Raw genomic sequence first — 12,414 nt, 5'->3', positions numbered from 1 at the left:
AAAAAAAAAAAAGTCAAAACCAATCCCAAAATCCACTGCCACCACCATAAACCCACAGTGAACCCACACCCACCACCACAGCAACCATGAACCTACATATGCATAGAAACCAAAAAAAATGGCAAAACCATCCCAAAATCCAGTACCACTACCGCAAACCTACAATGAAACCCACCCCCACCACCACAGTAACACCCCCCCCCCCCCCAACAACCACTACCACCGCCGCCGCCGCAACGACCACGATCACGAACCCACAGAAACCCACAAAATCCGAGAGAGATGGTGAAAGTTGAGAGAGTTGGAGAGAGGAGAGAGGGGCAGACTTAAGAGTTGAGAAAGAGAGAGTTTGGGAGAGAGAGAAGTAAGGACAAAAGAGAGAATGAGAGACTAAAGAGAGAAAGAAATGAAATTCATTTTAAATGATACAACCTTACTACAATATGTAGCTATCTTGTAAAGGATCTAGGATTGGCATATTTGTTTTTGTTTTTGTTTTGTTTTGTTTTGTTTTGTTTTTGTTTTTGTTTTTGTTTTGTTTTTTGTTTGCTTTTGTTTTTGTTTTTTGTTTTTGTTTTTTTAAGTTGCACCATTAGCTAAACTCTTTTCTAATTTAAATCAAGTTTAATTTTGACGAAGCTTTTTTTTTTTTTTTTTCCTTTCAAATAATATCCCACTTTATTTATCATTTTATGATTTCTTCCGATTAGCTTGTGCGAATGCAATATTCTACTATAACTTTCATGCTTGCTTTGTTTTAATTCAATGAATTTTGCAAATAATTGTGTTGGACGAGCAATGACTTTCGTAGTATATTGATGGATAGGCTTGTCAAAGGCCGAGTTTTGTTGTGTGATGGATAGGCTTGTCAAAATCCGAGTTTTGTTGAGCAATGCATGTTTGTGCTTAGCTCAACAATAAGAGTAAAGTGTTTAAACTTGGCTTGAGCTCATACCAAACTTACAAATAATGGCCGAGCTCAAACCCATCAAAAAGTCTTAAAAATTGAGCTTAGTTTGGCAAGGCTTGATTCATTAGTCAAGTTGAGTTTGAGTTCAATATAAAGCTTTTAAGTTTGAGATCCAAAACAAGTACATTATTAAACCCATTTCAAGCTTATTATCAAGCCCATTTAGTTTGAATGAGTGGTCCAGACTCCCACTTATTTAAAATCCTAGTAAGATATGAGTTTATTTGTCAATCTCATATTACGCTTATTACCAAGCCTATAAAGTATAAACAAGTCTAGACTTAGCTTATTTTTTTATCGAGCCCTAATGTTCACAAGCTTGTTCAAGGACAATTTTTTTTTTTTTTTTTTTTTTTTTTGGGGAATGGATTGTTTATTAAACATAGTCCAAAAGTAAGGTTTAAGTTTGGTTTGTTTATAAACAAATAAAAATGAACAAGTTTTTTATTAAGTCAAGCCTAAGATATTTATCAACCATTCATAACCTTAAATTGATGGGTGTTCATTTGCTCGACTAATGGGTTTTGGGGTGAAGCCCAATAGGTCAGTTTGAAGAAACTTCAAATTGTACTGCATTGCTTGTGACAAGGGCTGATAGTCCTAAAGTTAGCTGTTTTTGTAAGATTGGTTCAATTTATGTTGGTTAGTTGGGCTAGTTTATGGGCCAAATGGACTGGGCCTTGATTTATTTATATGTTGTTGATAAATTACATACGCATTTGATGGATCTTGAATCTTTGATCTCATTATCGATCTAAAAAACTTATAAAAGAGTAAGGTGCCGGTAAAACTAGAGCTCATTAGCATGTAGGAGAGATATTTTTATGTTAAACATATAAAAAAAAATTTATAAAATGTATACATTTTTATGAATGTCGGCCAATTTGATTATTGTCGATTTTCACAACTTTTAAACTGACAGCCTAACCAAGGTAGTTGGTTATTTCCATTTCACCATAGACCATTAATTGTTGCTGACATCTTTGATACATGCACGACTTCGGTGGTCGGTTATGATTGGTTTTGACCAGCTATATAAATTGCTTTTTCGGTTATTATGAACACTCTTGTAATGTTCATGAATTCCTCTCACATGAAATAATGAGTATTTTTGCATAAAATGATAAGATAATGTATAAAATCAAGGTCTTACATTAAAAAAAAAAAATGGTGAATTGAATTTTTCTTAGAGGAAAACTTAATCGTAATTCATTGTCGGACTAAACATGATTATGTAGATTTTATTTTTACCTTTTCTCACATCTTTAAATAACCAAAACCCCTGTCCAAGCAGAAGCTAAGGCAATACTAGATGCTGCATTGAGGCATTAAGGGATGGTGGTGCTACAATTCCTTGAAGAATTAAGAACTTTGTTGCGTATGTGAGGCTTGTCAGTGAGTTTATGGGCAGCCCCTTTTGCTGTATTGTTTTTGCCTGTTTTGGACTTCAATTAAGTTTCTGTTATGGAAAAAAAAATTGTTCCCTCTCAATAGTTTCTTCACTTTCACATCCTATTGCTCTTCCGCAATGCGTTCTTATCATTTCTTGTGTTACTATATCTAATCCCTCCCCCCTGTTCCCATAAATATAGCAGAAACTCTTATCATAACCATTTTTGTATATTCAAGAAAATTCGGGAGGAACACCTTATCTAACAATTAAACATTTTCTTGTTTTACTATAGAAACAATGTTATTTCTGGTGTCATTATTCTTGCTTGTTTAATGATTCATTGTAGGAAAATTAAAATTTACTTTATCGTAGACAAAATACATTTTTCTTATGTCATCCACCTTTTGTAACCAGAAAAAATGTTTGGAATCTTTGCAAATTGGAACTTCTCGTGAGTGTCCTATATCATACCATATGTATCTATGCACTCTCCAGGAGGAGTGCCTTATGGGCAAACCTAATGTAATGGCTATTTAAATATCGTTTATTGCTGAAAGTTAAAAACTGAAAATACTGTAGTAAAATAAGTTTTAAATATATGAATAGTATTATAAGATCCAATTTTAAAAAATATTACTAAAATCCGTATTTGCGGGGGTCTCGTGAACAGTGCACAAGACCCACACAAAAAACATAACTCATTCATAAATGCAAACGTGTTTGGATACAATGCAAACGTGTTTTGTATCCAAACAAACTCGTAGTGTTGCTCAGCTATAAATAAATAATAGCAACTCTTTCTACCAAAGAGAAAGGAGACATGTATTGAATAAAAATGAAATCAACTAAATGAGACAATTATCATTTACCAATTGAGGACAAGAACTGTGTTTAACACGGTTGTAGAGAAATGATGTTGTAGCTCAAGATTTCAAGACTCCTCGTTTGGTATGCAAGTTCAAACACATGTTTTCAATTTTTAAACAACATTATACATATTTTCACACATTTTTTTACCCATACGTATTTCCAAAAATTCTAAAAACTATTGTTTAAACACACGTATCAAACATACTACTTTCCTTAAAAATTGAACCGCTTTCTCCCATTCAAAATACTTGTTAGTACCAAAGTAGTGATCTTGTAGCTCATGATGCAACATGATAAATACTGTCACTGGCTACATCAAGCACTAGCTCAAGCAGAGACGACCACACCAAAATTTGCAAGAATAATAACATCATGCTCATACAAAACTGTTTTCCTGCAGAACACTAGGGCAGGAAACCTTCAACATAGCTTATTGACAGTTAATGGGATCTCTCTCGTTTGCACATGTGAACTATTCTTCTATAGTTTGTCATAATTTTTTAAAGTAAAATTAAGCAAAACGGGGAAAGTAGAGTATCTCTCGTTTGCACATTTGAACTATTCTTCTATAGTTTGTCATAATTTTTTAAAGTAAAATTAGGCAAAACGGGGGGAAAGTAGAGCATATATTAAAGTGTTCAAAAGAAAATAATGAGAACCATTCAAGTTATAAACTAGTAAACACTCAACAAAAACTCCTAGTGAGACTCCACCAAATGGACAAAAAGTAAGGTCTCTATGGATAAAACATCACATCAAATCAAATTTTCTTAAGTTACTCAGTGAGACTTGACATGCTCCTGAACAATATGAAGAGCTTCATGAACCTCCCCAAAATCCTGCAAACCAATAGAAAATTCAGTGACTCCTTTTGATAGAATACTATAAATTGTATTACATGAATACTTGTTGGATTCTTACCTTCACAACAACACAAGAGCAGCCAACTACCTTCCTAGCCTTTCCCTCAGAATCAATCTTGCACAACTGCATAGAGAAGTCACAAACCAACATGAGAGAATTACAATACAGTTTTGCCAATTATATATATCATAATTCCAGATTAAATAAACAATGCAAACCAAATAATGACTATATAACACCCAGTTAAAAGACGGAAACAAAACCAAAAAAAAAAAAATGAGGGAATCAAACATTATAGGTATCTTACATGAAAGTTTAAATGTTTGGGAGTAACTGCAGTTAACCACACTAGAGTGCTGGTTGGTTAAACTGTAAAAAACTAGAAATCTAATACACTAACATATTTTACATTACTAGCTATTACAACTTACTTTCATAAGCAAGAATTTCTTATTTGGTACAAAAGCCAAAATTTTTTGTTCCATCATACAAGTGGATGGAAAAATTTTCATTATATTTCATCATTCTAGATTCTAATCAGAACTAGAACAATTCAAGGATAGGTGCACCTCTACAATAAAGTCAGAACATTATGCAATGATTGCCATACATCTTTTGTAACCATGGTGACTGTATTTTAAGGCAAAACTTCCTCTTTGCATAAACAACCAATACCAGAACAATAAGCAGAACTCCCAATTTGTCTTTCAATGTCCAGTTATTACCTTTAATCATCATCAAAGTCTGTGAAGTACGGACACAACAAAATGGGCTGCAAGTCCGTGTCTGGCATATGCTGGACACAGACACATTTGACATGACTGCAAGCTTGTCCATGGAGTGTCCAAAAAATTAATTATTGGGTAAAATGCAAAATTGACCTTCTAAGTTTCTTTAGATTTCATTTTAGTCCTCTAACTTAATTTTGTTCATTTCAGTCCTCTAACTTTTATATTTATTCAATTAAGGCTTTTTCATCAACTTTTGTTATATGTTGTGGTTAATTTTTCAATTTTATAAATTTTTCTTCAACATTTTTAAATTAAAAAAAATTCAATTAATGATTGAAAAATATTTTCTAATTTTTTTTTTTCAAAAAATTTTAACAAAAGTTAACAGAAAGACCTTAATTGAATAAACTTAAAACTTAGAGGACTGAAATGAAAAAAAGTAAACTTAAAGGACTGAAATGACATCTGAAGAAAGTTCTAGAGTCAGTTTTGCATTTTAGCCTTAATTTTTTGACTGGGACAATCTAGAAACAGTCAACCAAGTAATTTTTTTTACAGGAAAAAAAAAGGAAGAAAAAACGAGATCAGAAAAATTCAAAAATTCAAATAATACTAGCATCAAACTGACTCCCTATTCCTCTCTCTCCCTCTGCACGTCGGGCATCAGGCAGCTCTCATTCATGGATCTGCAACCAGTCTCAGTTGCCCACTTGTCTAGCTGTTTACCCACTCCTATTTCTCAGTTTGGGTATCTAGAGCTCTTGGTATTGTGGGTTTTACTTTACTAATTTTAATCTTTTAGTTTTTAAATTTTATTTATTTTTAAATGGCTACAGAGTTTGGGACTTTTACTTCTATTGGGGTCCGGTTATGGACTATAGATCTAATTATATATGTGCTATTAGACTCACATATGGGCTATTATTATGAATAAAGTCTTTTTTGAAAATCATGTAAGGAAAGACTTAAAGTTAATATTATTATTTAAACTTATATAAAAAATATTATTATTTATTAATAAGTCTGATGAAAATCTTTTATTAAAATTAATGTTATAATGTTGATAGTTAGCTTGTTTAGTTTCATTGTTTTATTGATTTTTAAATTGAAATATTTATGGTTATCATGATACTTCTTTACTATCTATTACTATTTTTAAATTAATTGATACCTTTTATTTATATAACCTGAAATATAGATAAATATGTCCAAAACTATATACAATATATCTAAAAATCTGTATCCACAACATGTCATGTTACCGTATAGCTTGTCTTGTGTCATGTTGGTGTACGTGCTTCGTAGGGCTAAGCTTTTAACTTAAAAATGTCTTATATAGCACAACACACAACCACCATTTTACATCCAAAAGGCAATGGAGAATTAAAGTATCCAAACAAAAGAAACACAAAGCATCAAAAGCTTCCTAATGAATGATACTTACACCAGCCCACTCGCCAAGGGTCTTTGCACTTGGGACCGTCATCAAGCTTACGTTGTGGTCAGCACAAAGTCCTTTAACCAGTTTAACATAATCGGGCTGGTTGCAGTCCTCTGCCAGTACACAAAGTTGGGCAGCATGCTTCTCGATCACTTTTGCACCTTCGTGAAGGCCTCGAGCAAGCCCCCCATGAGCAAGTGATTTTCTAAGCACAACCTGTAAGGCAGTCATGATGTCCATGGCCTCCCCTAGAGGAGCTGCAGCTGGTGCCTCAGCTGGAACAGCAACCTCTTCACTGCTCAAGGTATAAATTGAAATCAGTGAGTAACCCATAAACAACAATCATCTCCTATCTCTCCCACAGTCAACATTTACAAGTTCCCTGATTCTTGTCAAAACAAAGAGCTAAGAGTTTTTATTCATAGATCCATTGCTTTGAACAGTCATTTTCATCTCAATAAGTATACCCAACATGGGTCAATTTTCTAATTCAATAACATAAGGTCTAGGTAATCCATGTGCCACTATTAAAAGTGTGTAAATGAACTGTATCTACAAGCCTAGAAAATAAGACTTTCTAACATTAACTCCCAATTGACTCAAACAGTAGCCTAAACTTCAGTCTTTAGTGCAACAAAATCCAAAAAAATTATTCATGTTACTTTGTTTTAAAAAATTCTTAAAAACAACAAGACGGTAGCAGCCAAAAATTAGTCATTATAATTAAATTTCAAAAAAGAAAAAAGAAAAAAAAAGAGGTACTTTAATCGATATTCAAAACATGTTCAGAAACAGAAGTAAGATTGACGGGAAAATCATCATACGATTGCTTACCCTGACATTGTCGATGCGTAAAAAAACTCTTTAAAGTTCCTGAAATAACACAAAAAGAAGAAGGCATAAATATCAGATCCCAAGAAATAACAGCTTACAAACAGAGACAACGAAATAGAGAGAGAGAGACCTTGAAGAAGAAGAAGAAGATGAGGAGGAGGCGGCAGCAGCGGCAGCCGAAGCAACAAGCAAAGGGTGTGTGTTTTGGCGACAAAAGAGAAGCGAAATTAAAGGATTTGATAAACGACGTATTTTATATGGCAAACCCTAAAACCCTACTTCTTTTCTTTTCTTATGCCACCAATAATGGGCCGAGATTGGGCTTGGGCTTGGGCTTCCTTCAAATGTCCAAAGGAGTAAAGGACTGTCAACATCCCTTAATAAATTATTAGGGCCGGCAGAATTGGACTAGACCTACAAATATGATATAACACGATATAAAATTAGCAAATTATGAGTTAGACTTAATAAGTTCGTATCATATTTAGATTGGCATGACTGATCCGTTTAATAAACGGGTTGGGTTAGTTTTCAACCCATGGAACTTGTTTGACCCGTTTAGCCTGTTTAATTAAGTAACATTTTACCAATATACCATTCAAACCTAGGTATATAAATTTATTAGTTGTTGTGGTTTACTTTCTTTGATATATTGTGATTGATTATTTGTAATATTGAGTTATGCTTTAGTTTTAAATGATTATTTGTGATGCAGTTACTCATTAATTTTGAATTTTATATTAAAAAAATTTATTTGTTTCATTTTTCATTTTTTTTTTATTTTGATAAAATTTGATAAACAGGTCAACACGACTGACCTATTTAATAAATGAATTGTGTTAGGATTGATAAATCTTGACCCGTTTAATAAATATAATGGGTTAGTCTTGACCCGTATAGTCGGATTCTCATGAGTTGACACGACACGGTGTTGACCCATATAATTTAATACTCACGAGTTAATACGACACAAACCTAACACGCAAACACGAATTGTCACCCCTAATAATTATCGAGGATAGTCTAGCTTTCTAGTTTTATTTTCATGGAATATGTTGTTTCTAAAAAAGAAAATAGTGGAATATGTTAGTTCCTAGGATAAAGTTATGGACACAAACATTTTGACAATGAAGCCTAACTTGCACAACCAATTCATAAATGGGACTATCAGGTTTTCAATGACCGTAAAACGCAGCAACCCTCTAATTAGGATAAACGAAAAGTATTCATCTATAGGGAAAAAAATAGAGTAGACGTGCTTAACAACTAGTAAACTTTTAATTATTTTTCGATATGGGTTCAAGTTATACATAGTGTAACTTTAAAAGAGTTACACATTTTTTACACCATTGATTTTTATTAGATTTAAGGGTGGAAAAACACAAATAGTCATATCATTTATTGTCCTACAAATTAGTAATTATTGTTTCATTGTTATCTTTTTCTTCATCTCTCTCTGTTAATTTTTTTTTGAATCTTTATCGCATAAGCTGCTTCCATCAACACTAACTTACTTGACAAATTTTGGGACTGTGAAAAGGGGTAAGAAATAGTGGTGATTGCACCAATGGTGAGAAAGCAAGGAGGGAAGTTTTTATTCATGCCCAGGCGGAGCAAGCCATGAGAGATAAGTTCTGGAACAAGAATTGACCATGGAGAGATTGGGGTCTTTGGTAGTTGGTACTACTCGTGTTGCACAAAGGAAAAAAGGATAGTGAAGGACTAAAAAATTGAAAACGATTACAAGAAGCAAAACATTACCAACTAAAAACCTCCACTATTAAAGTCACATGCTTCAGTTGTATTTTCAAATTAACCACAAAAGCATTAACCTCAACAGTTTCATTCAAGATACTAACAATAGCATTTTCAAATTGGCTCCATATCTTAGCCTTGACTATAACGCCATAAAACTTGTAAGGTTGAAATTTATCAACCATCTTGTTGGCTTTATTCCTTACCAATTTGCTTGTAATTTAGCACTTAGTAACTCTGTATTTAGGTGGGATTATTGTAAGGGTAGTGTGTGAGAAGATGTGAAGAAAAGTTCAAGTATGTGCAAAGAAGCAGAGTTTTGCGACTAGGACTCGCAGGTGGCTCGCGGCTACAAGCCGCCAAATGCAGGCACATGAGATGCACACAGGGAAGTTGAAGGGTCGCGCCAATTGTCGCACTACAGGACAAAAATCCTAGGCTGGTCAGGCCGTTACGTCTCAACTTGAACTTGCAACTTGGAAAAGCCGCGAGACCAAGCCGCCAATTTACCTTGTTTGGCAAAAACTGTCTCTTCGTATTCCTTTCTCACCCCACTATATATAGACCCTTATATCCACGATTTTAAGAGAGTTTCCAGAGAGAATTTTGTGAGAGAAACAAGATTGTCTCATCCCCAATTTTTACCTTAGAGACTCTACAAATTCCTCTACTCTCTTCCTCTCCATTGTTACATCCTTGAGAGGCCATTGACCAAATCGTTATCTCACCACACCCACGTCTGTGAGAAGGTTCATGTGGTGCTAAGGGAAGCAGTTCGGAAGGAACCAATATACATTGGTTGATACTATGGTATAGTAGCGGAATCCAGGAAGCTAAAGAAGAAATAGGTTCGGCGTAACCTCGTTGGAGCAAGAAGCTTGGAGGGTCTTCTGTTGTTCATGTATCCCAACTATATTCTTTAGCAGATTATTTACCGCTTGGAGGGCGGCGGAGAGGTTTTACGTCGTGGGCTTCGGTTTCCTCTTCGATAACACATTGCCTGTTGTCCGTGTGTTTGCATCTTCCTTCTTTTATCTTTACCTTATATTTACTGCTGTGGATATGTTTATATTTGGCTTAGATTAGTTATCAATTCTGTGATTGGCTTATGTTCATGTTCCGCACATTAATTGTTTGATTATAAGTTTGAATTGATATTTTATAATTTGGGGTCTAAACGTTCAAAGGTGTTTTATACACATTTTGAACTTTCAATTGGTATCAGAGCAGGTACACTTGCTATGGTTTAAATACCTGAGTGTGATCCTTGACCCTATTTGAGATGGATCGGTCTCAATCGCTCAATGTTCCACCATTTTTTGATGGGAATAATTATGCTTTCTGGAAAGTCAGAATGAGAGCATTTTTATGCTCTATAGATGATACCGTTTGGGATGCGGTTGAGATAGGTTGGACTAAGCCGACGGATCCTAAGTCCACTTGGGATAAGGCAGCTCTCGCAGCAGTCAATACTAATAGTAAAGCGTTAAATGCTATTTTTTGTGGTGTGTCTCTTGATGAATTCCACATGATCTCTCATATGACGGTAGCCCTCCAAGCTTCTACTACCAATGGACTTCTTGAAGTTTTGTCTTCACTAGCTATTCGGATCCCACAATACCTCCCGATTGCATCCACCAAGCTTCACTGGCTTCTTTTGGCAAATCTCCAAAGTTTCCTAAGTTCCAAAACACCCTCTACACTCTGAATAAGTGTTGGTTATGTTTGGACAAATCTCCTCTTAACGTAAAACAATGGAAGAGGGGAAGGAGAAGAGACTACAAGAATTTCTCACTAAAGGATGAGTAGCTCTCTCTCTCTAAAAGGTGGGTGTGTTGTGTTGTAGAAACCTATCTAGAGTTTTCTCTCTGAATAGCCTTCTATTTACTTTTGTGAGTAATAAGAGTATATATAGTATGTGTGAAGGGTATAAGAGTCACATTTAAAATCCTTCAGGCAGAGAGTTTCGTGGGTACCTTGCAAGATGGCATTTCTTGCAAAGTACTCGTGAAATAGAACTTGAACACTTGACTTTTCAGCTTTCAGCATGTGCTTCTCACGTGGGTTCACGGATTCCTTTACTCACGAGTTTCTTGCGAGCCAGTCGTGAAATTGCACTAGTTTTCATTGCATGCTTGATTCTTCACAAACTTAATACTAAATCCAATACAAAATACAAAGAAATAATTTATTGCAATTACAACAATTTTTGTTATGGAATAAAGCCAACATAAAATATAGTTGTAAATCCCAACTTTACATTTATTATTATTATTATTTAAGATAAAAGATGGAGTGTAAATGCAATTTATTACTAATTTGTAGGAGTAATAATGATTTGACATGAGTGTTTTTCTACCTCTAGATCTAATAAATATCAATGGTCTAGAAAATATGTAACTCTTTTTAAGTTACATCAGGTGTAACTTAAACCCATCTCCTTAACTATATTTAACTAAGACTTGCATAAGTTGGCCTCATCTTCTTGTTAGATCAAGTTATTCTAGTCTTTCTATAATTTTTTCTTTTAAATAAAGCCAACTTGTTATAAGTTGTGTATTATATTACTATATACTAGCTTCTGAGCACGTGCAAGACTCTTTTTTTTTTTTTTTTTTTTGTATGGAAAAAAGTTAATAATTTACATCTACTATAATTTAGGATTACTACATTCTCCAATCATAAAATACCTAGAGGTGTGATGAGTATTATGGGTTTGTGGGTGAAGTAATTTTTTCATCACACCTGTAGATATTTTGTGATTGGGAAAAATGTAGTAATCCCAAATTATAATGAATGCAAATCATTAACCTTTACCCAAAAAAATAGAAGAGTCTTTGAGTGTGCATGTGAGTGCGTGCTCAGAGGCTAGTTGTAATTAAAAATGTATCAATCCCGAATTATGGTGAATAAAAAGTTTTGTCCTTCAAAAAAAAAAAAAAAGGAAAAAAAAAGAAGACTATTTGAGCACACGCAAAGCGAAAATGCCAGTTTTAAAATAAAATAATACTGGACACAAAATCTAAAATGGACTTTTTCTGGAAAATCAATCTAAAATGGAAGTCTCTTGATAATGCAGTGCAATGAATAAACTTTGGACTCTTCTTCTTCTAGTGTGATTGAGATCTCAAATTAATGGGTCTACCAAGTTGCCTTTGTTATTTAAAAGTACCATTTTTATCGAACATGTTCTTGCAACTTTACTAAAGATTGGTTGTAAAACCTTCAAAGTTCAAACCATGAAATATTGAATGATAATCCCCTTCTTCTCATCATGAATACTGATATTTTTGTCCAAATTTAAATGAATTTTTATGTTATAAGCCAAAGAAAACTTTATCTTTAATATACAAAGGAAGGCTTTAGTTAACACATACCCTTCCTTCACATTATCGGTTTTCAAATGCATATACATCTCTCTCTAAATACTTCGTGTCGCCATCTTCAAATGCAATACACACTGTTTTTTTTTTTTTTTTTTGAAAATTAAGTATAGAAATTTTTATTTCCCACAGCTAGCCATTAATTAAGGACGAACAGAGTAACCCATTTTTCT

The 12,414-nt window shown here is 33.8% G+C and overlaps 1 protein-coding gene across 1 annotated transcript; it reads right to left on the bottom strand.

Moving 5' to 3' along the window:
* Window positions 1-3,842: 3,842 nt before the first annotated feature.
* Window positions 3,843-7,368, bottom strand: LOC112009898 (small ribosomal subunit protein eS12). The gene is made up of 5 exons (XM_024042252.2): window positions 7,234-7,368; window positions 7,104-7,142; window positions 6,273-6,564; window positions 4,155-4,220; window positions 3,843-4,072 (listed from the first exon to the last, which is right to left on the bottom strand). The coding sequence occupies exons 2-5, from the start codon at window positions 7,109-7,111 to the stop codon at window positions 4,013-4,015; spliced, it is 426 nt and encodes a 141-aa protein (XP_023898020.1). The 5' UTR covers window positions 7,112-7,142; window positions 7,234-7,368; the 3' UTR covers window positions 3,843-4,012.
* Between the last annotated feature and the right edge of the window lie 5,046 nt (window positions 7,369-12,414).

The sequence above is a fragment of the Quercus suber genome, unplaced genomic scaffold, assembly GCF_002906115.3.
Source record: "Quercus suber isolate HL8 unplaced genomic scaffold, Cork oak 2.0 scaffold_460, whole genome shotgun sequence".
Classification (NCBI taxonomy): domain Eukaryota; kingdom Viridiplantae; phylum Streptophyta; class Magnoliopsida; order Fagales; family Fagaceae; genus Quercus; species Quercus suber.
This window is presented reverse-complemented; position numbering and strand designations above follow the sequence as displayed.